This window comes from Piliocolobus tephrosceles, chromosome 2 (genome assembly GCF_002776525.5).
Source record: "Piliocolobus tephrosceles isolate RC106 chromosome 2, ASM277652v3, whole genome shotgun sequence".
Lineage (NCBI taxonomy): Eukaryota > Metazoa > Chordata > Mammalia > Primates > Cercopithecidae > Piliocolobus > Piliocolobus tephrosceles.
In genome coordinates this window covers 99,346,540-99,373,214 of record NC_045435.1, presented here as the reverse complement: position 1 = coordinate 99,373,214, position 26,675 = coordinate 99,346,540, and the positions used below count along the sequence as shown (strand labels likewise).

General features: G+C 39.5%; 1 protein-coding gene across 3 annotated transcripts in view; it reads left to right on the top strand.

Annotated features, from left to right (window-relative positions):
• GOLGA4 (golgin A4) overlaps positions 1–26,675 on the top strand; it is a 118,974-nt gene that overhangs the window by 18,097 nt on the left and 74,202 nt on the right. For all 3 annotated transcript variants that reach the window (XM_023187482.2, XM_023187484.2, XM_023187485.2), the window contains exons 3-6: positions 10,530–10,595; positions 16,217–16,531; positions 20,264–20,311; positions 23,490–23,546. In XM_023187482.2, the coding sequence (XP_023043250.1) occupies positions 10,530–10,595; positions 16,217–16,531; positions 20,264–20,311; positions 23,490–23,546 (486 nt within the window). The remainder of the gene's footprint in view (positions 1–10,529; positions 10,596–16,216; positions 16,532–20,263; positions 20,312–23,489; positions 23,547–26,675) is intronic.

Genomic DNA, 26,675 nt, shown 5'->3' with positions numbered 1-26,675 from the left:
ACTAGTTTGTAGCGTAGGAGCAATAGGCTCTCCCATGTATCCTAGGCATATAGGATGCTATGCCCTCTAGGTTTGTGTAAGTATGCTTGTCCCACCCAGCTTATTTTGCTGCTGTTCTTCTTGTGTTTTGTTGTAGTCTTTTAGCAGTCTAAAGGCATGGTTTTTAGTTTCTGTCTCTAGTGGTAAATGGAAAAGAGGGATGAGGAAAGGTCCTTACTGATTCAACCAGAAACAGAAACTAAGAACCCATGACTGTATTTTCTGCCTTGGACACCCCTCCATGATGTTCACATGACAAAATGGCCTAACAACACATTTCTCAGCATGTATCCCCTCCCTATTCTTAAGCAATGCATGACTGTATATATCCTCCACGTCTCACACTCATGTTTGTATGTGTTTATTTAGGAAGGAAATAACAAGGTCAACAAAGACTCCTTAGGCTTTAAGGTGGCTGTCAATGGACACTAATTTTGATATACTTTGATATACACACGCATACATATATGAGAGTATGAGACATGGAGGATAGCTTGAAAGCCTTCAATGCATATCTGCTGAGAGTTTCAGATAGTCTTCATGAATGTTCAGACACATATAACTTCAGTGTTGGTTCAACTGATGGCTTCAGTGGGGAACCACACAGAAGAGGTAGATTAAATCCTTAGCAGAATTGCAGCCGAGTTAGTTTTCCATTTGAAGAGTTTGAGAGATGGAGTTGAGATAGAATCTTAGTGAGAATATTAGAGAACTGTTGCTTATGAGACTTTTTCAAGCATAAGAAGGAGATAACAAGGATAACAAAGACTTCTTAGGCTTTGAGGTGACTGTCAGTGGACACTAATTTTGATATACTTTGCTTTTGCTAGGGTTAGAGGTCATAGTGTACATTTTTGTTTGGCAGCACCTTTTGAAATGGTGGCCATTTTTTTATGCTGGACATTAGCTTTTTTGTTTTTCTCTTAAAATTTCAAATATACTCCTCTGAAGTTTTGAATTATTTTCTAATGTGGATAAGAGTGACTGACTTCATTACAAAAATTAACTTTGGAAGTCTAAGAAGAGTGAATTTTTTATAGCCTTTAACTTAAATTTAACATCCATTCTAAGGATGATCTGAGTTCCTGAGAGAGTAAGATTTTCAGCAGGAGTAGAAACTTGGATATGATGATACCCTAGAGCCAAAGAGGCATTTAGCATATTTTAGTATACTACTAATACTAAAATTAAGAATTTAGTGTAAATTGCTGAATCCTGTCCAAGAAGTGCTAGTTATTACGTAATATAAAAGACTTTGAAATGTTTTTCCTATTTATAGTTATGATGGTCTCTAATGTAGGATCAAATGAACAGTTAGTTAAGGCTCTAGTTAGTATTCATAACTCTACAGTACTGAGATAAAATGTTTAAGTTCTTAAGCTTTTGCAGACTTTTTTTTCAGATATGTTATATATCATATAATATGTAATTTATCACCATATTAGATAATGTATTAACTGCTGAATTCATGTTTCAAAAACATTTTTTTGAGGCAGGATCTCACTCTTTTGCTCAGGCTGGAGTGCAGTGGTGTGATCACAGCTCACTGCCGGGCTTAGGTGACCCTCCTACCTCAGCCTCCCAGATAGCTGCGACTACAGGTGTGTGCCACCATGCCTGGCAAATTTTTTGTATTTTTTGTAGAGATGGGGTTTCGTTATGTTGTCTGGGCTGGTTTTAGTTTGGAAATAATTATAGATTCATAGGAGGTTCTGACATCTTTTGTGGGGGAGGCCCTATATACGCATCACCTATTTCTCCCCAATAGTAACACCTTATATAACCATAGTACACTGTCCAAACAAGGAAACTGACATTGGTAAACTGTGACATCCACACAACTTATTCAGATTTTACCAGTTTTACATGCTCACATCTTCTCTCTCTCTCTCTCTCTCTCTCTGTGTGTGTGTAATTCTATACAATTTTATCACGTGTAGATTTGTGTAACCTCCCTCATCCAAAAATTCATTCTGATTATAATTTATTGTACATGTAATTCACGATTGTCAGTATTTTGGTGTGTAGCATACAGTTTCTGAAAGAAAACTAAAGCACAGAAGATAATATGTACCAAAAGCACTAGTGTAACAGAAAATGTCTTTAAACTTATTATAAAGTTTCAAATATTTCTTCTGTACATATTTTAGAGAAAAATAATGTGGTATGTAAGTACAAATAAATGATTAAAGTGTTTTATGTTTTATTCTCTCCATGTGTTTTCATGCTATTTTTTGAATATGTAAAAATGAATGGGTCAGTATTTATAAATGTTATTCTAAGACATTATGTTCTTTACTATGCATTTTAAAGCCCACTTTATTGAAGTATGATTGACATATAAAAAACTGCATACTTAAGGTATATAATTTGATGAATTTGGTGATAAGTATATACCTGTGAAACCATCACCACCATCAAGGCCATAGACATATGTATTACCTCCCAAAGTTTTCTCCTACCTCCACTGTTACTATTTGTGATAGAAGGTAGCATAAGATCTACTTTCTGAGAAAATTTTAGGCCAGGTGTGCCGGCTCATGCCTGTAATCCCAGCACTTGGGAGGCCGAGACAGGTGAATCTCTTGAGCTCAGGAGTTGAGACCAGCCCGGGCAATGTGGTGCAACCCTGTCTCTACAAAAAATACAAAAATTAGCAGGCGTAGTGATGTGCGCCTGTAGTCCCAGCTACTCAGGAGGCTGAGGTGGAGGATGGCTTGAGCCCAGGAGGTGGAGGTTACAGTAAGCTGAGATTGCAGTACTGTGCTCCAGCCTGGGCGACGGAGCTAGACCTTGTCTGAAAAAAAAAAATTTTTTTTTAAACATTATAATACAGTATTGTTAACTGTAGGCACTATGCTATAGAGAAGATCTCGATAACTTACTTAGCTCACGTGTCTGAAACTATGTCCCGTCATGTGTTTTTTTGTTTGTTTTGTTTTGTTTTTTGAGATAGAGTCTCACTCTGTCACCCAGGCTGGAGTGCAATGGCACAATCTCGGCTCACTGCAACCTCTGCCTCCCGGGTTCAAGCGATTCTCCTGCCTCAGCCTCCTGAGTAGCTGGGACTACAGGTGCGCACCACCACGCCTGGCTAATTTTTGTATTTTTAGTAGATACGGGGTTTCACCATATTGGTCAGGCTGGTCTTGAATTCCTGACCTTGTGATCTACCCACCTCAGCCTCCCAAAGTGCTGGGATTACAGGCCTGAGTAACCACACCCAGCCCATGTATTGTTGTTAATTGGTATTGATTTTTATAACAGAGTGCCAGGCACTCTGTGTGCAGTGGTTCCTGTTGCATATATCATTTGTATGCTAATAAGCAACTTGTTCATAGGTTGGATTTTGAGATCCTAAACTGATCACTCATCTCCATTCCTGATCTTTTCCAGCAGCTTATTATTTCTGTGGGTGGGATGGTGATGGGGTGGTGGTGGTGATGGTGGTACTGATGTCCATTATTGTGTTATGCATGCTGTGTGGTGAGAACACTTTGCAACATGCCATTATGATTTGTTTTTCATCATTTGTTTTATTTTTATACTTTTGCTTATTACACTGAATGAGACAGCTACTAGCCGGGATGATAGCAGAGCCTGCTTTTCTCTCTGAGTATACTATCTTTGCTTTGGATTCCTCCAAACATCCTAAAACACAGAGTGACAGTGTGGTGAGTCCTTCCACCGCTTTCTGCATTCCCTTTGTGGGGAAGCAAAGTAATTTGGCAATGTAGAAGCAAATCTCATGTTACTTGCCACTTACTATCTCTCAAAGTATCTTCAGTGTCCTGTTGCTAACCCTGCTCTAAAAAATATCAGAGAGTAAATTGCTGAATTCTGATGGCTGGTGTGCTTCCTGGTAGCTTTTTAACTGCAACAAAAATAACACTGTTTTTGCTAATGTAGCTACTTTAGTAATGAAGCTGCCTTCACTTATTCTAACCTCTTTTTTTCCTAGGGAATGTTTGTTCATTAACTAAAAAAAGGTATGCAGTGCTAGATACCTCTGTTCTACTATTGATGGGAGGTTAATTTTTAGGGGAAAAATTTGTTGTTATGTAAATCCATAATTAAACAGCATTGAATAGGTGGGTAGATTCTACTGTAACAGATAATTGCATCTTATTTCCCAATTACCTGTTTTTTATATATTAAACATCTGAAAGAAGAGAATTGTCTCATTTGTTTTCAACTGACTGATGTCACACGGTTTTGAATCCTGTATGTAATTTCATTTTAGGAAAGTGGATATTTTCCTGTTGAAAGTATCTGGTAAGCTCATAATTTAGCAAATTAGAATTTAGAGATGTTTGCCCAGTAAGGATAGCCTTTGGTGTTAAACACTGACTGAACTGGGATTGAAGTTTTTCTTTCTTTTTTAAAAAAATTGTTCCACAAGTCTATTAATTACAAAAACAGAAAGTTTACAATGGAGAAATGTGGCAAACACCATCAGATTGAGGTTTTTCTAAACAATAAGAATTGATTTAACTTAATTAGGTAGCTGGTGATGGAAGTAGTACATTTCTGTACTTGAACCATGTAGCCAGTAAAGACTTGGTATGCATATGGCCAGTAGCAGTCTTAAATTACTTTGTAAACTCAGTTTTAGGAAAGAAAACAGCTAGGGAGATAATGGGATTTCTAGTGATGCCTTAGCTTGGGTCTCAGGGAAAAGTGGTCTCTCCTTGGCTCTGGCTACAAGTAATATCTCATTGTTTTTAAAAACTGATTTGGGAGGGAGTCAGAAGTCCCAGTTAGAGAGACTTACTGATTTACTGTTTTGCTTATTTATTTATATATATTTGTTTGTGTGGGGTCTCATTCTGTTGCCCAGGCTGGAGTGCAGTGGTGCAGTCACAGCTCAGCTACCCTATACCCCTGGGCTCAAACAGTCCTTCTTCCTCAGCCTCCCAAGTATGTGGGACCACAGACATACACCACCATGCCCAGCTAATCTTATTTTAATCTTTTTAGAGAGACAGTCTCACAATATTGCTCAGGCTCATCTTGAATTCCTGGCCTCAGGTGATCCTCCTGCCTCAGCCTTACAAAGTGCTGGGATTACAGACATGAGCCACTGTGTCTGGCCCAATTTACTTTGAAAAGCATAAAATGATATTGCTTTATATTTTCATGTAGTAGTAATAGAAGTTATTAAAGAGAAAAAAAAACAGAAAAGGTTCTCCTAGGGCCACTTCCGTAAGTACATAAAAAGTCATTTGTATTGAGTACTTATTCTGTTGTTGAAAATGCTATTAATGTTCAAGTGGAGGCTTTAGAGCTTTTTTTTTTTTCTTTTGAGTGAGAGGGTCTCACTCTGATACCCAGGCTGGAGTGCAGTGGCCCGATCTCGGCTCACTGCAACCTCTACCTCCTGAGCTTAGGTGATCTGCCCACCTTTAGCCTCCCAAGTACCGGGACCACAGGTGCATGCCACCGTACCTTGCTAACTTTTCTATTTTTAGTAGAGATGGAGTTTCGCCATCTTGGCCAGGCTGGTCTCGAACTCAGGCTCAAGCAATCCACCTGCCTTGGCCTCCCAAAGTGCTGGAATTACAGGCCTGAGCCACCACACCCAGCCTAGTCAGAAACTTATTTCTCCCAATGGAACAAGGGAAACCATAGCGTAGCCCATATTAGAATAAAAATTTAGTGAGGGTCTAATCCATTATAGGCTCGCTAGGCACTGACTTTTCCTTAGTTAAGTTTTTTGAAAAATGCAGCTGTTTACCCTAAATTCTAAAATTACTGTAACCTTGGTGCTCAGCAGTCAATACAATGGTTGCTGAAAGACTGAAATAATATGTAATTGAAGACAAGCCTGGCAGGGAACCTGTGAGTGCTTTTAAGTTGAATATACTTTACAAGAGTTTTTATCTGATTTTCCCCAGTAGAAAGTATTGGTGAGTTTTGAGTATTGACATGTGTTGAGCTAGTTGTGCAGACACCTCCCTAGGAGAAAGCCTTCAGATTAAGCAATTGCATAAGGATTTAATATACATTTATTGAGCCCTTACTACTAGTCAGGCAGAATGTTAGGTCATGGGGACTAAGATGAAAATGGTAGCGTTCTCATCATGGGACGCGTTTACCTGTGTAACAGACTTGCACATCCTGAACATGTACCCCTGAACTTGAAAGTTGAAAGGAGAAAAAAAGAGAAGAAAATGTAGGACTCTGTCCTCTGAGAGTTCATAGTTTACTTTGGAGACAAACTTGTCCACGTACACTGAAAGTACAAAGGAATTAAGGCTTCATAGAAAAAAAACACACACACACAGGCATAAGGAATGTGTTAGCCTTCCAGGAACCATATAAAGCTTCACATACAGAGCTTCACAAAATTTGAAAGCTGAAAGATGAACAGACGTTTGGCAGAAATGGAGAAGGCATTACAAGTAGTGACAGGTCTCTAATTTTACTTCCAGAGATTCCTAATGTAAATTTACAGGGCAACTTAGGCCAATACTTTTCATAAGCTGTCCTGCATTTACTTAGATATGTGGTTTAATACAGAAATTGAAATACATATGTGGGGAGAAGTTTTTAAATGTTGTTCTCTGTGTGTTTAATAGGGTGATATTTCTGACAATTGTAGGGTAGCTGGTTTTTTGTTGTTGTTTGTTTGTTTGTTTGTTTTGAGGCGGAGTCTCGCTCTGTCACCCAGGCTGGAGTACAGTGGTGCCATCTCGGCCCACTGCAGTCTCTGCCTCCCAGGTTCAAGTGATTCTCCTGCCTCAGCCTCCCAAGCAGCTTGGATTACAGGCACTCGCCACCACGCCTGGCTAATTTTTGTATTTTTAGTAGAGATGGGGTTTTGCTGTGTTAGCGAGGCTACTCTTGAACTCCAGACCTCAGGTGATCCGCCTGCCTCAGTCTCCCAAAGTGCTGGGATTATAGGTGTGAGCCACTGAGCCCGGCCAGTGTAGCTTTTTTTTTTTTTTTTTTTTTTTGAGGTGGAGTCTCACTCTGTCGCCCAGGCTGGAGTGCAATGGCGTGATCTCGGTGCATTGCAGCCTCCGCCTCCGGGATTAAAGCGATTCTCCTGCCTCAGCCTCCCCAGTAGCTGAGACTACAGGTGCATGCCACCACGACGATTTTATAAAAAATATAATTTTTATATTTTTAGCAGAGATGGAGTTTCACGATATTGGCCAGGCTGGTCTTGAACTCCTTACCTCAGGTGATCCACCTGCTTCGGCCTCCCAAGGTGCTGGGATTACAGGCGTGAGCCACCGTGCCAGCCCAATGTAGCTTTTTTGTATGGACCACAATCATGTGTCAGGTCATTTACTTCAAACAGAATATGGACTCTTGCTGTTCTTCCTCTTAAGCTAAATATTTTATGCAGCCCCTTCATTTCCTTTCTCCATAATTGGTCCATTAATTTTCAATATATTAACTGGCCAAGAGAATTGTTGATCTCTGTAAAGTATATTTTGTATTTTATGCAGTTGTCCCCAACCTTTTTGGGACCAGGGACTGGTTTTGTGGAAGATGGTTTTTCCATGAACTGGGGGCACAGGGATGGTTTTGGGATGATTCGAGTGCATTACATTTACTGTGTACTTTATTTCTGTTATTATTACATTGTAATATGTAATGAAGTAATTATACAACTCACGACAATGTAGCATCAGTGGGAGCCCTTAGCTTGTTTTCCTGCAACTAGATGGTCCCTTCTGAGGGTGATGGGAGACAGTGACAGATCATCAGGCATTACATTCTCATTAAGACCACACAACCTAGATCCTTCACATGCGCAGTTCACAGCCGGGTTCATACTTCTATGAATATCTAATGTCATCACTGATCTGATAGTAGACAGAGCTCAGGTAGTAATGTGAGTGATAGGGAGCAGCTGTAAATGCAGATGAAGTTTCGCTTGCTCACCCACCGCTCTGCTGCTGTATAGGCCCGTTCCTAAAAGGCCATGAGTCGATACTGGACTGTGGCCCAGAGATTTGTGACCCCTCTTTTTTTTTTTTTTTTTTGAAACGGAGTCTCGCTCTGTCGCCCAGGCTGGAGTGCAGTGGCGCGATCTCGGCTCACTGCAAGCTCTGCCTCCCGGGTTTACGCCATTCTCCTGCCTCAGCCTCCCGAGTAGCTGGGACTACAGGCGCCCGCCATCTCGCCCGGCTAGTTTTTTTTTGTATTTTTTAATAGAGACGGGGGTTTCACTGTGTAGGCCAGGATGGTCTCGATCTCCTGACCTCGTGATCCACCCGTCTCGGCCTCCCAAAGTGCTGGGATTACAGGCTTGAGCCACCGCGCCCGGCCTGTGACCCCTCTTTTACAGTGTGTAGTATATTACATTTTTAGACATAGAAGGTATTCATTGTGATGTTACATTCATAGATGCCGTGTATACAACTGGAAGATAAAAGTTAATTCCTATGTTCTCCCAACCTTTCTTCCCTAACTTTAAGGAAATGTCTTAGACTGATAAAATTTGATAGCTTTTTATTAGAGGGAAGAGGAGGTACTTAAAGTTTGTCTTTATTAGGGAAAAGTTGAAACATATTACAAAAGTGGAAATAGTGTTGGTACAAGAACCCCTCCCCATATCCATTAGCCAATGCCAATAATTAATAACTCATGGCCATCTTGTTTTATCTATTACCCTACCCCCACACTTCCCTGACTACGCCACTACCATCTTGCCTACTTGTGCAGCTCCCCCTGGCTTCCCCACTCCCACCCCATTGGATATTTGAAGCAAATTTCAGAAGTTCTGTTCCATCAGTAAATATTTTGATACATATCTCTAAAACAGTGCTTCCCAACCTCCAGGCACAGGTCCATGGCCCGTTAGGAACTAGGCTGCACAGCAGGAGGTAAGAGGCAGGCAAGCAAGTGAAGCTTCATCTGCATTTACAGCTGTTCTCTATCACCCGCATTACCACCTGAGCTCTGCCTCTTGTTAGATCAGTGATGATACTAGATTCTCATAGGGGTGTGAACCCTGTTACAGACTGCGCATGCGAGGGATCTAGGTTGTGTGCTCCTTATGAGAATCTAATGCCTGATGATCTGTCGCTGTTTCCCATCACCCCCAGATGGGACCATCTAGTTGTAGGAAAACAAGCTCAGGGCTCCCACTGATTGTATATTATGGTGAGTTGTATAATTATTTATTATATATTACAGTGTAATAACAATATAAATTGAGTGCATAATAAATGTAATGCACTTGAATCATCCCAAAACCATCCCTGCACCTCTGGTCTGTAGAAAAATTGTCTTTCGTGAAACCCGTCCCTGATGCCAGAAGTTGGGGACCACTACTCTAAAAGATAAAGATGTCTGGGCATGGTGGCTCATGCTTGTAATCCCAGCATTTTGGGAGGCTGAGAAGGGCAGATCACCTGAGACCAGCCTGGGCAACGTGGGGAAACCTTGTTTCTACAAAAAGTACAAAAATTAGCTGGACATGGTAGTGCACACCTGTAGTCCCAGCTACTGAGGAGGCTGAGGTGAGAGGATCCCTTGAGGCTGGGAGGTTGAGGCTGTAGTCAGCTGTGAGCATGCCACTGCACTCCAGCTTGGGCAATAGAGCAAGACCATGTCTCAGAAAAAAAGGATTAAAAAATTTTAGCCACAATATTATTTATCACACCTAAAAATTAGTAATTTCTTACCTTCAAACTACCTAATCAGTGTTCAAAAAGTAGAAAACACCTTTGCAAAACTGCAAAATGCAAGATGTAACTACTGAAACATAGTGGCTGGCATTTGGTGGAATGGTTTTGTTTAAAACATGAAAGTTATTTTATCATGAGTTACTTCTATAGTTCTAACTAATTTTAGTGAATTATAAATGCAATGTAGAATTTTGAACCTCAAAGAATCTCATCTAGTATCATGAAATCTATGCTAGTATGATGTAATCAGTAGAATGTTGCTTAACTGGGAGCCTTTGGCATACCAACAGAACAGAACAAAACAAAAATCTTTCACATCTGTAAGAAGAGGTTTTTAAATTCTTCTGAAACATTTAGATTGCTAACTTCAAATGAATGAGGCATTACCATTTCTTGCTGTCAATATATTTTTCAGAGCTTAGCCTAAATAATTTTGAGTATTATTTTATTGTAGGAAAAAATTGACATTACTTCCTTTTCTGGATAGTTTTCTGTTTGAGTGAGATTTGTTCATTGATTCCCTGATGTTGATTTTTGTTATGGGGGAAAAACTGGGGACATAATGAGAAGAGGTATGTGACTAGCTTGAAATAGGTTTTGCTACATACTAATCTTTGCTGTTGAGTTCTATGTATTACAGCAACATAAATTTTCTAAAATACTTACCGTACTACAATAGTTTTGCCTTGCATGAAAACATTCTAATAAATGAACAATTACTAATTTTGTTTAGTAGATAAATGTATCTAATAGGTCTTGGTATATGGGCTTTATTCTTAACAGTTTTAAACCTTTAGTTTTTTGTTCTTTTGCTTTACAATGTTTCTTTCTTTTTCTTAGAATGCATCTACTCATGCCTCGAAATCTTCTGACAGTGTTAATGGAAGTGAACCAAGCATTCCTCAGGTCTGTTACTAATTGTTATTTTAGAAAATAACAAGTCATTTCAGAGTGTTGGTTAGCCTATATTAATTATTAGCATCTGACTTCACATTGAAATGGTGATGTCCAAATATTCAATACAGTGTATATGGTAAATACAGGTTTGCTCATGGTTTCTTGGAGAAAGTTTTAAATGAAAGCAGGATTGTGTTATTTCTCATTTTAAAAATTAATATGAAGCCAGGCACTGTGGCTCATGCCAGTCTGTAATCTCAGCACTTTGGGAGGCTGAGGTGGGCGGATCACTTGAGGCCGAGAGTTCAAGACTAGCCTAGCCAACATGGTGAAACTCTGTCTCTACTAAAAATAGAAAAAGTCAGCCGGGAGTGGCACATGCCTGAAATCCCAGCTACTTAGGTGGCTGAAGCATGAGAATTGCTTGAACCCAGGAGGCATACGTTGCCGTGAGCTGAGTTTGTGCCACTGCACTCCAGCGTGGGTGACAGAGTGAGACTCTGTCCAAAGAAAAAGAGGATAATAATAATTATGAGAAAGTAAAAACTTTTTGAAAAACTGTGATCTGAGTTTATAGTTATAAAAGATCATGGAGGTAGCCATTTTGAGAGACATACTGAGTTATATAAGGTGGAAGGGGAATATGAAGGAATGAGATCTTTTAAAGTATTCTCTACTTTAAAGTGTATTTTACTACTAGAGTTTAGGTTGTCCTTGATTTTAAAAAGTTATTTATAGAGAGGGGCTCAAGTCTTTTTTAAATTTTTGAACCCTTCCAAAAAAGAAAAAAAAAAAATCATTGTGATAGCAGGCTGGGTGCACTGGTTCATGCCTGTTATCCCAGCACTTTAGGAGGCCGAGGCGGATGGATCGCTTGAGACCAGGAATTCGAGACTGGCCCAGCCAACATAGCGGAACCCTGTCTCTACTGAAAAAACACAAAAATTAGCTGGGTGTGGTGGTATGCGCCTGTAATCCCAGCTATTCAGGGGACTGAGGCATCATAATTGCTTGAGCCTGAGAGTGGAGGCTGCAGTGAGCAGAGATTGTACCACTGTGCTCCAGCTTGGATGACAGAGTGAGACCCTGTCTCAAGAAAAAAAAAAAACCTTGTGATAGCAGTGTTGGAGATGAACATTTGTTTACTTTGGTTTTAGTGATGACTATTATCATTATCCTGGCTGTTCTTAGTAGTCCCTAATATAAAATAGTAGTATTTCTAATTCTGCGAACCCAGGGCATGAGTCTAGACAAGTTGATTTATGAGCTAAATGATTCGTGAACTAAATTACATAGACAAAACATTCGGAAGTATTGTCTAACAAATGTTTAAATGAGCTTCCCAAACTCCGTGGATGGGTGTCATGTGAGCTTAGATCCTCATAACTGTCAGTGAGGCTGGTCAGGTTCTGGGGACAGCCCAAGTCCCTGGGTCTGTTGACTCTGGACTTGAGCAGCCACTCCGGTTAATCCCAAATTCTCTACAAATACATAATTTTCTATAAGTTCCATGAAGTAGGGGTAAAATATTGGGAGTCATCAGTCTAAACAGCACTGTACTGAACATATCCAGTGATCTTTAAATAATACTATTACAGGGTATGATTTAAAATGTATATTTTCTTTTCTTTTCTTTTTGAGACAGAGTTTCACTCTTTGCCCAGGCTGGAGTGTAATGGCATGATCTCGCCTCACTGCAATCTCTGCCTCCCGGATTCAAGTGATTTTCATGCCTCAGCCTCCCAAGTAGCTGGGATTGCAGGCTCCTGCCACCACGGCAGGTTTTGTATTTTTAGTAGAGACAGGGTTTGACCATGTTGGCCAGTCTGCTCTTGAACTCCTGACCTCAGGTGTTCCAGCCACCTCGGCCTCCCAAAGAGCTGGGATTACAGACGTGAGCCATCACACCCAACCTGAAGTGCGTATTTTCTTCTCTCATGGAACAGTCCAAAAAGACTATAGTTATGAATGCAAAAACTTGAATGAGTCAACTTTATAACAAATTCAGAATCTTAATTTAGACAAAGAATGAATATAGGTGATATTCAGGAAATAAGCTCACTGAGGGCTTTGCGCTTTCTTAATTAAATATTACAGATATTTTCTTAAAAAATAAAATGGTATTTATTGTGTACTGTGTATTAGACATATATGAAACATTTTACATATATGATCTCATTCATTCTCATAACAAAAAGATGCCTTCCCTCAGTTTTTTTTTTTTTTTTGAGACAAGGTCTCTGTCACCCAGGCTGTAGTGCAGTGGTGCGGTCATAGCTCACTGCAACCTCAAACTCCTGGGCTCAAGCAGTGCTCTCACCTTGGCCTCCCAGGTGACTGGGATTACAGATGTGAGCCATCACATTTGGCTTGTTTAGTTTTATTTTATTTTATTTTATTTTATTTTATTTTTTTTTTTTGAGACGGAGTCTCGCTCTGCCGCCCAGGCTGGAGTGCAGTGGCCGGATCTCAGCTCACTGCAAGCTCCGCCTCTTAGGTTTACGCCATTCTCCTGCCTCAGCCTCCAGAATAGCTGGGACTACAGGCGCCCGCCAAATCGCCCGGCTAGTTTTTTGTATTTTTTTAGTAGAGACGGGGTTTCACCGTGTTAGCCAGGATGGTCTCGATCTCCTGACCTCGTGATCCACCCGTCTCGGCCTCCCAAAGTGCTGGGATTACAGGCTTGAGCCACCGCGCCCGGCCTAGTTTTATTTTAAACAAATTTCTGAAAAGTTGATTTTGGGTTTAGCAAATTAAAAACAGTGTATATACATGAAGTGAGGGGGAAATGCTTACTATGTTTGAGCATATTGACAGCAGCAGGAAACCATAGTTCACAGCAAGGTTGAAGACGTGGTAGAAAGCACACCCTAGAGTTCTTAAAACGTAGCAGCCTGTGGACCCTCTTATGTCTGGGGCAAAGTATCCTACACAAATTGAATATCCCTAATCCAAAAATCTGAAATCCGTAATGCTTCAAAATCTGAAACTTTTTGAGTACCCACATGATGCCACAAGTGGAAAACTTCACACGTCACCTCGTGATGAGTTGGAGTCAAAACACTGGTGTACAACATAGTTTATTCAGTGTTCCAAAGGGAAAAAAGACTCTCCTTACCCTCTAGCTGTAAGATTATCTTTTCCAGGCATACCCAGATTCTCTCATACAAGCATGTCCACAAAGGGTTACACAGTGGCACATGTGCAGGCCAGATGGCGCCAAGGGCAGTTTCCCCATGATGCTCCACATGGGCCCAAGACTTACGTGCTTTACTTGCTGTGTTTTTTTTTTTTCCTTCTTCTCTGCTCTGTTGTATGAAGATTTGCTGAAAATGTCAAAAAGGCCTCCAGAGGCCCAGCATGTTGGCTCACGCCTGTAATACTGGCATTTTGGGAGGCTGACGTGGGCAGATCACCTGAGGTCAGGAGTTCGAGACCAGGCCAGCCAACATGGTGAAACCTCCTCTCTACTGAAAATACAAAAATTAGTCTGGTGTGGTGGCATGTGCCTGTATTCCCAGCTACTTGGAAGGCTGAGGCACGAGAATCACTTGAACCTGGGAGGCAGAGGTTGCAGTGAGCTGAAATCACGCCACTGTACTGCAGCCTGAGCAACAGAGCAAGACCATGTCTCAAAAAAGAAAAAAAAAACAAAAATTAAAAAACCATCCAGCAGAATGCTTCCACCTCCCTAGTGGACCCATTTCCTGGTCCCTCAATTGCTTCTGGTGTTTCTTCTTACCTAAAAAAAAAAGGAAAATACAGTGTAGAGTAACTTTTCAATTAAAACACAGCATCGTAGATAGAGACTGAAAGCTTACCATTGTTTGTTGTTACTGTTGCTTAACAGCTATTACAGATATTCTGATGTTACTACTGTGCTGCTTAGTTACCCTGAACACATTTTTTTTTTTTTACTGTGTTAATGGTATATCATATATGTATTTCTTTTACTGTGAAGTACTTATGGATGAATAAGCATAAGAAAAGTATTGCTTATCAGTAGCATGTAAGTTCAGTGTCAGGAATGATGGTGGTGCCAGGCAACCACAGATTGTATTTGTGGCTGAAATTGTGACACCTTTGCTTTCTAACGGTTCAGTGTGGACACTCTGTTTCATGTACAGAAATGATTAAAAATATGATATAAAATTACCTTCAGGCTATGTGTATAAGGTGTATATGAAACATAAATGAATTTCATGTTTAGACTTGGGTTTCATCCCCATAACATCTCACTATGTATATGCAGATATTCCAAAATCTGGTTCCAAGGTTTCTGAATGAGGAGTACTTAGTCAAAATGAGTTCACAGTATACATGTTGTTTTATAATTTGACCTTTCCCATTTAATAGTATATCTTGAACTTCTTTCCATATATTATTGTTTATTTTTAACTTTTTTTTGAAAATACTTTATAGCCCAGGACATACTTTTCAAGTTGCCTTGGGGAGTGCTTTCCCTATACTATAATTTATAAACTGTATCCTCTAATGATAAACATTTGGGTTATTTCCAGTTTTTACTCTTTTAAACCACCTGTGATATATCTGGGTGTATGAAGGGCATGGGGCATATCATCTGCTCTTACTCCTACCTTATCCAGTATTATTAAATCTCTAGAATCTGTGAGCAGAACATTTCTGTTTTGATTTTTTAAACTCTAAACTGAAGAGAATCTTTTTTTTTTTCCTGTATTTTTTGCCTCCTCATGATGTCAGATTCCCTGGAGTAGTTCACTCCTGGCACCTTTGAGATCATACAGTGACCCTGTTGTTAACTAATGAGAATGAGTTTCTAGGAGACATCGTTGAATATTGACTGTTGTGACCTGAACAAAATAATACTGCTTATAACAGTTAGTTGAATTAGGTCATATTATTTTTCATTGTGACTAAATTAATTTGTTGTTATTCCAGTTAATTAGGAAGACAGGTCTTGCTTATCACTGTCTGACATTGGAGTTACTGATCTGTGCAGAGGGACTCTAACTCAGACCTTTCAACTGTCCTCCATGATTTGTTAATGCTTATTTTTATTCCTAGTAGACAAATGGTAAGTAGAGCAGAGTTGGCTGTTACTAGTCAACTCTGCCTCACGTTCCCTTATTAAACAAAGTGGGTTCATTACATATTACCCTCCCCCTGCCCCAATTCGCCTCTTTTCTTGAGAATAATCAAGCATCACCACATCCATAAAGACCCTCTAGATAAAGCCCACTCGAGTTCAGTTACACACTTCACATTTCATGGTATATACCTACATTTTAGACACTGGGATGCAGATGGTCACTACCTTCAAGGATCTTATAGTTTAGTGGATGAATCCTCACAATACACTTGTGAAGTCAGCTTGGAAAGTACTGCTTTTTTCTTTCTTACAGATGTGCAGCCCTTCTATCTCTAGGTGACAGACCTGGGACCTGCACCCCAGTCCTCTGACTCCAGGTCCAACAATTTTTCAGCAATAACCAAGTGTCTTGTTTTTCAGAAAACAATGTATTATGTAAAATGTCGAGAATATAAATTCAACTTGTTACAACTTTTATTAGATTATTGCTGGTGATGGGGTAATAGAAGTCTAAATGTGTGTATTTTAACCCACACATTCTGTTGGGTTTTGGTTGCAGGCAGGTGACATACAGTCTTTTGCACAGAAGCTCCAGCTGCGGGTGCCCTCCGTGGAGTCTTTGTTTCGAAGTCCAATAAAGGAATCTCTATTCCGGTCTTCTTCTAAAGAGTCTTTGGTACGAACATCTTCCAGAGAATCCCTGAATCGACTTGACCTGGACAGTTCTACTGCCAATTTTGATCCACCCTCCGATATGGATAGCGAGGCTGAAGACTTGGTAGGGAATTCAGACAGTCTCAACAAAGAACAGTTGATTCAGCGGTTGCGAAGAATGGAACGAAGCTTAAGTAGCTACAGAGGAAAATATTCTGAGGTAGGAGCATGATCTTTTTGCCTGTACAAAAATTTCTTCCTCTTGTTCTCTCATTCATATTACTGTATTGCTTTACTCCTGTGATTGGCTAAACTGTTAATTCCCTGGATATATCCTGGTTACTAATGGTATGTAGTTTGTGGCAATATTTAGTTAAAGACTTTCAGTATCTAGTTAAGTAAAGACAGTGGCCCTTTGGCAAGACTCTTGGTAAAAGTTTGGAAAACATTGTTGTCTATAGCCTTCTGGTTCTTATATTCTGTTCCCCTCTCCTTTTGTAGTCCCTCTGTTCAAGGTCACTTGAACACCCAGTGTGGAGTTCATCTTCTGTTCTCATATCCTCTCCTTTATTCCTCTCTAACTAATGCGACTCCAAAATGACCTCATCTGCCAACGAGGTTCCCATTATTACTGACTCTAAAATTGTTTTAGGTAGCCTGATTATCTGACAGATTTGGTTCATTCTCATTGTACTTACATTTAAACCTTTGCCTTGGATCAATCTTTTCATAGCTTAACCTGTGAGAATGACACTCCCTGTTTGGTCTAAGGGAGGAAGAAAGTCAATGCTAGTCCATTTCGCTTTTCAATCCTTTAGGAATGTAACATCTTCCTTTCAGGCTAAATTTTATTTGTTGCCGTCCCTGAATTCCCTCTGCATCCTATGCAGTTAAAACAGTTCTTTCTGAGGAAAGCCTTTTTGGAGTAAGTTGTCCATATCTTTTTGTTTGTTTATCTTAAAATGTGTAATGTCTTATGGTTTGTAAATCACTGTTGTAGTTAATTTTAATTAATGAATACTAAAGTTCAGAGTCAGTATGTTAAAGATGGCTGTAACTTCTGTTTCCAATTATGACTACAGTGTGAGTAATTTTATCCTACAACCAAAAACAAAACAAAAACCCAAATGAAATATACAAGATAAGATATCTTTTTAAACTATGAAGTGCTGACAAAATAGGAAGCAATTATCAGGCTTAAATATATAGGCTGGCTGGAACCCACCCAGAGATATAAACAAGGCATTAAAGCCATGTATGTCATGAGGCACTTCTAGAATCAAGCACCTTTTTCCTTTACATTTTTTTAACTTTTATTTTTAAATTTCTACCAAAGTTAATAATGGTCATGAATCTTTTAGTCTTGTTTCTTCACTAACTTAACCATGGCTTTTAAGTTTGAAGCTGGGGTAGTAGTATTTAAATATGCTAGACACTGTGTATTTTATATTTATTTGTTGTTGTTGTTGTTGTTTTTGAGACAGGGTCTCACTTTGTTGCCCAGGCTGGAGTGCAGTGGCTCAAACACGGCTTATTGGAGCTTCAACTTCCCAGGCTCAAGCGATCCTTCAGCCTCAGCCCCAGCCCCCTCAAGTAGCTGGGTCTACAGGCACACACCACCACACCCAGCTAATTTTTGTATTTTTTCGTAGAGATGAGGTTTTGCTATGTTGCCCAGGCTGGTCTCGAACTCCTGAGGTCAAGCGATCCTCCCGCCTCAGCCTCCCAAGGACTGTTCTTATAGGCATGAGCCACTACACCTGTCCTGTGTATTTTATATTTATAATGTCATGTAATATTGTACCATTCCTATAGATGTTAATTAGCTCAATTTTGTAGAAAAAGAATTGGAGAGTCATAGTAACTTGCTGATGTTGCCTGGTAACTTGCTTATGGTCGGACAGGGTGTAGTTGCAGAGTCTGGATTTGATTTTAGGTCTTTCTGGTTGTTTCTAGTATTCTGTGCTGTCTCAGAGTCAGGCAGCTTAATGGGATCAAAAGAACTCATAGACTTTGTCTCCTACCTCTCTTTGGCATTGTTAGTGCCTAGGATGAAATAATGTTGTAAATGACGTCTGATTCTTGGGTTACTCTTCCACACACACCCCCCTCCACCTGTTTTTTGAGCACCATTTTTCTTTTTCTTTTATTTTTAGTTCAGGGATACATAATTCAGGATGTGCAGCATTGTTACACTGGTAAATGTGAACACCATTCTTCTATTTTTTGTGAGATGGAGTCTCACTCTGTAGCCCAGGGTGGAGTTCAGTGGTGTGATCTCGGCTCACTGCAACCTCTGCCTCCTGGGTCCTGGGTCAAGCAGTTCTCCTGCCTCACCCTACAGGCATGCGCCACCATGCCCAGCTAATTTTTGTGTTTTTAGTAAAGACAGGGTTTCACCATGTTGGCCAGCCTGGTTTCCAACTCCTGACCTTGTCATCTGCCCACTTTGGCCTCCCAAGAGTGCTGGGATTACAGGCGTGAGCCACCGTGCCTGGCTGTGAACACCGGTTTTCTGTCTGGTGTTATGATAATAGTAAGCGGAGAGTCCTGGTCTTAGGCAGAATTTTGTTTTTTACATTCTTTGTTGCTAGACTCACCTTCCATTGCTGCTTTTTTTTTTGAGACAAGGTCTCACTCCTTCACCCAGGCTGGAGTACAGTGGCGTGATCACAGCTCACCTTGCAGCCTTGAGTTCCCAGGGTTAGGTGATTCTGCCACCTCAGTCTCCTGAGTAACAGGGACCACAGGCACACACCACCATGCCTGGCTAATTTTTTTGTATTTTTGGTAGAGATGGCATTTTGCTATTTTTGCCCAGGCTGGTCTCCAACTCCTGGGCTCAAGCAGTCCTCCTGTCCTGGCCTCCCAAAGTGCTGGGATTACAGGTGTGAGCCACCATGCCTGGCCCTATTGCTGCCTGTCTTTTGATTCAGGATCTCACTAGTGGCATTTGGGACACACAGCAGCCTTCCAAGGTAAATGGCAAAGCTGTAATAGGGGATGCTTCCTCTTAAATCTGCAGCTTATCTCTTTAGCACTTCCAAAGTAGGATCCAAAGAATTCACTGGAGCCATGTACTTAGCCTTCAGATGAGTAACTTTTTTTTTTTTTTTTTTTTTTAATTATAATAGAGAGAAGGTCTCACTAAATTGTCCAGGCTGGTCTCGAACTCTTGGGCTCAAGTGATCCTTCTACCTCGGCCTCTCAAAATGTTGGGATTACAGGCATGAGCCACTGTACCCGGCCCTAGATGAGTAATGTTTTATAACTTATAGGCTGAAAAGATTTGTTAATCCATAATTTCATCAGGGTGTGCTAGAATGTTTAAATACCCTATTTAGGTTAAATGGTTAAATATCTCTTTAAGGACTTGAATTACTAGTTTTCATCTGTTGATTATGAGGTTCTTTGCTCAGATTTTTGCAGAGCTAGTCACAGACCCTATAACCAGAAGGAACTTTTAGAAATCAATTACATGGTCTATTATAGTCCAAAGCAGAAAAATCGCCTGGTGAGCTCATTAAAACAGTTTCCTGTCTCTCCACACCCTTCCCAAATCTCATTCAGTTAGATTGGAGTGGGGCCCAAGAATTTCTGTTTCAAGCAAACTTGCTGGTGATGCTGTTGCTGATTTAGTCTGTGACTATAGTTTGAGTAGCCTCCTGCCTTTAGGCAAGCTGGCTTGAATCACCACCTGTGAATTAGGTACTAAAATTTAGAGGTATATCTCTAAGATGAAGTCATATTGAGATTTAATGTCTGTCAAATTTACATTTTATTTTTTAGAAATGTATGTCCTATGTTAGTTTTGGCCATCATGCATCTAATTAGGTTATCTTATAAGAACTCTTCTAATTTATTTTTTGACTTTCATAAAGAGAATTTTTTAGTGGACTTTAGAATAATTGCATTTATTTAGAAATGACTAATGTTGATGACTATATTTTAGCTTGTTACAGCTTATCAGATGCTTCAGAGAGAGAAGAAAAAGCTACAAGTAAGTCATTTGTCGACTGTATTATTAAGTCATAATTTTTAAATCAGAAAGATTTTACATAGTAAGATATTTCTAACCCTTCCTTTTAAATAATTGTGCATATGAACAAAGTATTAAACTTGTTTTAACATTATTGGAGGTTTCGATAAAGAGAAAGTGAATGAGATCCCAGAGATTTTACCTCTGTTAAGGATGAGCTTTCTTGAGTTACAGATCTCTGTAATGTTTAAGAAGTTAGAATTTACAGCATGCCTCTCTCAAGCGTGTTTTCTAGTGTCTCAGTCTACGGGTTGCTTCCTTGTTTTAGTAGTAAAGACATGTCTAACCTTCCATGCAGAGTGGTAACACCAGTTATTTATTGTTAATTCAATGTTCTAATTGTCTGTAGAACATAGGAAATAAGATGATTGCAAAGAGTTTTTAGTTTATTTGATAATGTTTTCTTTCTTTTTTCTTTGAGATGGAGTCTCGCTCTGTTACCCAGGCTGGAGTGCAGTGGAGTGATCTCGGCCCACTGCAACCTCTGCCTCTCAGCTCAAGCGATTCTCCTGCCTCAGCCTCCCGAGTAGCTGGGATTACAGGCGTCCATCACCATGCCTGGCTAATTTTTATGTTTTTAGTAGAGACGGGGTTTCACCATGTTGGCCAGGCTGGTCTTGAACTCCTGACCACAAGTGATCCACCCTCTTCTGCCACCCAAAGTGCTGGTATTACAGGTGTGCACCACTGCGCCTGGCCTTGATAATGTTTTCTGAAACATGCAGTCCATTGAAGTGGGAGGTAATTTTGCCTTAACCCATTGTGCTATTAATATTCCATGAATTCATTCTCAAAAGGTTACCTTACTCTTAAGTTTGGTAGGTATCTTGTTTGTGTTTCTTCTGTGAATTGCCTATGGATTTTTATTTTTAGATGTAGGTAAGTCTAACACTAAGTGACAGTAAAGAATGGTGGTTTCATAGTTCCAAATTTCAATAATGTTAAGAAATAAAATTTGGCTGGGTGTGGTGGCTCACGCCTGTATTCCCAGCACTTTGGAAGGCCGAGGCGGGTGGATCATCTGAGGTCAGGAGACCAGCCTGGCCAACATGGTGAAACCCCATCTCTAGTAAAAATACAAAAATTAGCCGGGTGTGGTGATGGGCACCTTTAATCCCAGCTACTCGGAAGGCTGAGGCAGGAGAATAGCTTGAACCTGGGAGGCGGAGGTTGCAGTAAGCTGAGATCATGCCATTGCACTCCAGCCTAGGTGACAGAGCAAGACTCCGTCTCAGAAAAAAAAAGCACATAAAATTGAATGCTTTGCTCTCTTTTCTACATGTGTACATGCCTAGAAACCTTTTAAAATAGGCAAATATCTTTTCAATAGAGCCAGTGAAATTAAAATTGTAGGTATTGCCAACACTGTTACCTATGCTGCTTGTACTAGCTAACATTTATTGAGCTCCTACTGTGTGCCAGGCATTTTGGTATATTTAGTTCTAGCTTCTTTCCTGTGAAGAAACTGAGGCAGAGTGACTCGTTCATTGTTGCACAGCTTGTAAGAGGTAGGGAGGAGAGCCGGGATCTTTTTCCTAGCAGTTTGACTGCAGAGCATGTGCTTGTAACTACTGCACTACAGTTTTTCATCATTCTCAGCATGGCATGTTCCTGCATTTAAAATTTTATATTTGAAACTGAACAAACAAAACCTGTGTTCATGGGTTTTTTTGGGAAAAAAACTTTGGTTTTGTTTTATTCACTTACAAGTCCCCACAACACAATCCAGTCATACTCCCTTGGTCATAAGTAAGCCATTTGCCTGTCTGTATCCCCTTGTTTTGCTTGTTAGTCCACACAAACCAGTGAAGCTTCGGATTACTCTGTTCCTTTACCTCTGTATTTATGTTGTACAGGAATATATGGTTACTTTGTTTCCATAGGCCATAACTTTCCAAGTTTAATTTCCTTTACTAGAGAAAAGTACCTTCCTTACCCTACCCCAGGAAAGGGTGAATCATTTCATCTGTCAATATTACTCTTTTATTAGCTTCTTGATTTTTTTTTTTTTTTTTTTTTTTTAGAAGTCTCGCTTTGTCGCCTAAGCTGGAGTGCAGTGGTGCGATCTTGGCTTACTGCAACCTTCGCCTCCCGGGTTCAAGCAATTCTCCTGCCTCAGCCTCCTGAGTAGCTGGGACTACAGGCACGCACCACCATGTCTGGCTAAGTTTTTTTTTTCTTTTTTTTTAAGTAGAGGCGGGGTTTCACTATGTTGGCCAGGCTGGTCTCAAACTCCTGACCTCGTGATCTGCCTGCCTCGGCCTCCCAAAGTGCTGGGATTGCAGGCGTGAGCCACCATGCCTGGCCAGCTTCTTGATTTTTTTTAAATGTATGGTTACTAATTTAGCCATCTGATGTTCTTTGTGAAGTTTTCTGGATGGTTTTTTTTTTTTTTTTTGAAATGGAGTCTCGCTCTTTTGATCAGGCTGGAGTGCAGTGGCACGATCTTGGCTCACTGCAATCTCCACCGCTCAGGTTCACGCCATTCTCCTGCCTCAGCCTCCCAAGCAGCTGGGACTACAGGCGCCTGCCACCATGCCCAGCTAATTTTTTTTGTATTTTTGGTAGAGAAGGGGTTTCACTGTGTTAGCCAGGATAGTCTTGATCTCCTGACCTCGTGGTCCACCTGCCTCGGCCTCCCAAAGTGCTGGGATTACAGGCGTGAGCCCCATGCCCGGCTGGTTTTGTATTTTTAAATATAGACAATTATTTTGTTTCTAAGCCACAAAAACCTTTAGAACAGGTTGTTAATTGATGTGTTCCACACATTATAGGTTTCAGTGAAATAAATTGAAGTTGGAATTTGATTTAATTTTTAAAAATTTTATTTTTTAAATTGAACAAATAGTAAAATTGACTTTTTGTTTGGTTTACATGTCCATGCATTTTAACAAATGTATAGATTTTGAACCACTGCCACTGCCAGGATACAGAACAGTTCTATAACATCATGATCTAAGTTTTAACAGATTTTTCAATATGGTCACATCTTTAACATTTTAATCTTGTCCTCTGTCTTCAGGTTATTTTTGGATAAACAGTTGTAATATTTTAAAAATAATTATTTTTGCCTTGCTTTGTATTTACTATGTCATACAGTTAGTTGTTTAACCAGTTTTTTTCCCCCTCTCAATTAAAGGGTATATTAAGTCAGAGTCAGGATAAATCACTTCGGAGAATTGCAGAATTAAGAGAGGTAAGTTTCAGTGATGAGTACTTTGAAAATAGTAATTAAATCTCATATTTATCAGAACTGTTGTATGTCCTAGGGTAGTTTCATATGCATCTCATTAGTTATACAAATAACTAACGAGTCCAGCCTCCAAGACCAGGGGTCAGTTCTTAAAATTTTTACTTGTATGATTTTTCTAAGATATGTTGTCGGAATTAATGAAATAAGGTATTAGCAACAGAATATCATTTGTCTGCATGAACAGTCAGCATCAACTTCCAAGGGTTAACTGGGTTCTTCTGTTAAGTATTTCAGGCTTCTTTTTGTTTTTCCTAACCATCAGTCTTTTTTATAAAATAAATTATGTTTATTGTAATTTTTAGGGGGTGAGTTATTTTTCATAGCAGTTAGACTGTTTGAATTCCTTTAGGTCTTCCTGTGGGCCACGTGTACCCACTTGCCATCAGAGTAGGTAAGACCACTCCTGGTTTGACCTGCTGTCTCAAATTATTTTGTAATGAGTACCTGTTGACTTTTTTGGGGTTCTCCCGCTGTCAGGTCCATCTGATACCTTGTTTCTTCCCTTTGCTTTCTCCTATATAGATCCCAACAATTGCGTATTTTACTGCTATTGGTGCTTTCTCTCCACTCATTTATATTGTTTGTTGAAGAATGTCTTGTTACCTATTTTTGTTATGAATGTTCTTCATGAGTTTTTGTTACTTTCTGTTAATTCGTTAACAAAACTAGTGTTATTTTGAGAAGTTTGAAATAGGTAGCTTTAGGACAAATCAAAGTAAGTTTAATGTTTTAGGTATTGTAACTGTGTAATTTATCAGTCCAAGATACAGATTTAAAAAGTATAGATAGCCTTAAAAGGGTCAGGTAAATTGATAAATCTATAAATAGTAATTGAGAAAAGCTAGTATATTTGTGGGAGGAGACAAGAAAAACAAGGGAGTATAGATTAGGATGACATCATCAATATAGCCATATTGTCCCGTAGAATATTCTTTGTTGTTATTGTCAATGACAGACTATTACGTGAATTAACAATCAGAATTAATCATATAGGAATTTCCTGTATTATATCACTAAAGTTTTATTCTTATTGCTATCATGTTTGATTTCTAGTCTCTTGCAATATTTTTTATATAGCCAAATCACTGAATTTTTGTGATATGACAGAAAGATTATATAATTTACCACAATTCCCAAATAAATTCTTTAAAACATTCTAAACATGACTTTGAAAACCAGGCTAATTTACTTTTGTTATACTGACAAGACCAAGCATTGGCGTCAGTAATACAAATAATTACAGATGTCCTTTATTAATGAAAATTTGTATAACTTCTTTTGGATTAATAACTTAGAAAAATGTATACCCACTTTGGAAGTTATAGAGAAGGAACAAAACCTTAACTCCTGGTCTGCCCAAGATTCTGGTTTTCTAGTTGGACTGGGAATGTGTTAGTACTCAGAAAAGTATGCATGGGGGTTAAGTGTATGCAACAAAGGGGTTGTGGGAAGTGAGAGAATGATAGCTAGGGTATCCTCTTTTGTTTCTCCTGCTTTATATTAATAGAAAGAAAGTGCTTTTAGTAGCTTAAAGCCCCTTTGCTTTTGCTAGAGAGGCAAATAATACAGCATTTCTACCCAAAAGATTTTCCTGTTAAGCTAATATCTTTTTGCTTAACATTTCTTTTTTACTTATCTTGTATTTTGGGAATAAATGAAGGGTGTTGATAGATATCTTGTATTTCTGGTGAGAAATTAAATGCCCATGTTTTATGCAGTTAATGATTAGATACACATAGTAATGGAGAGCAGGCATGTTTAAAATTCAGAGAGTGTACATTAGAGATTAGGCATCAGGTTTTGATGCCTAAAACCTGATAAATCCTCTTTAAAACATTCGCATTATTTAAATATGCATTGAATAAAGAGACAGGAATACCTCTTTATAATGTTATTATATCTGGAAATACAGGAATACCTGTTTTTTTTCCTTCCTACGCTCAGCCCTTCTCCACTAGGAGCCCTCGTCTGAGGGAGCTATACTCAAGAAAATACAGCTGAGTGGGGAACCCATCTACTTTATTCATAGATGAGTAAGCACCCATGTGATTGCTGGCTGTTAGTAAGGATAGGCCTCCTATCTATTCTCGAATTTAAATTATAGAACCAGCATTCCTTGGCAACATCAAATAGAGAAAGAAAGAATTGACTTTGCTAGCAGGCCCCAGCCCTACTCATCTACTCAGTTGCTGCTGTTGAGGGACTTAGAAAAACTGTGAGAGAGCTCACTGGCTAAAAAGCATGCCTTGTCATGCTTGTCTGTGGTAAAATGCATTTGTGTTGACCTTCTAAAGAGGGTGGAGCTCTGTGAATACTCTGAATGCTGCCAGTTAGATTTGCAACTCTACCTAAATTTTTTAGGAGCCGGTGAAATATTGGGGGCAAAGACCAGAGGTAAGGGAATATGGAACTAAAGGGCCTATTTTAACTTTCCTGTCTAAATCCATAATTTTATGCAATAACTTTGTCTTCCTCTATTAGGAAATATTAATACTTATCAGAATCACAGATTGAAGAATTTGTTGTTGTTTTTTAATCCACCTACATGTGTTAGTTTTCTAATTACCACCAACTTAATGGCTTCACACAGCACAAATACATTATCTTGGAAGTTTGACCCAAGCCTCATTGGGCTAACATATTGACAAAATAGTGTATAGATAGCCGGGAGAGGGAGAAGGGGACATAATTAAAAGATGCTCCCTTGTATCGGAGAACTTTCTGTCTAGATGAAGAAATGAAAACATGCAAAATCTGAAAACTATAGTATAAATCGAGGAGTGTTTTTTGGTTTGTTTTTTGTTTTGGTGGGCTGTTAGGACTGCTCTGTGACAAAGCTGAGCATGGAAGGTTGTAGGTTGTAGGAAATTATTCGGAAGAAATGAATTTTACCTTCCAGTTCCTTCCAGAAGTGGGGGAGAAGGGAGTTGTCATAGGGCCACTAACTGTTGTATTTCGGAATAAAGACATCAGGAATAAGCACCCAGATTCTTTTATTGCCATTATTTCATTAAAGAAGTTGTGGCCGGACACAGTGGCTCCCGGGCACAGTGGCTCACACCTATGCCTGTA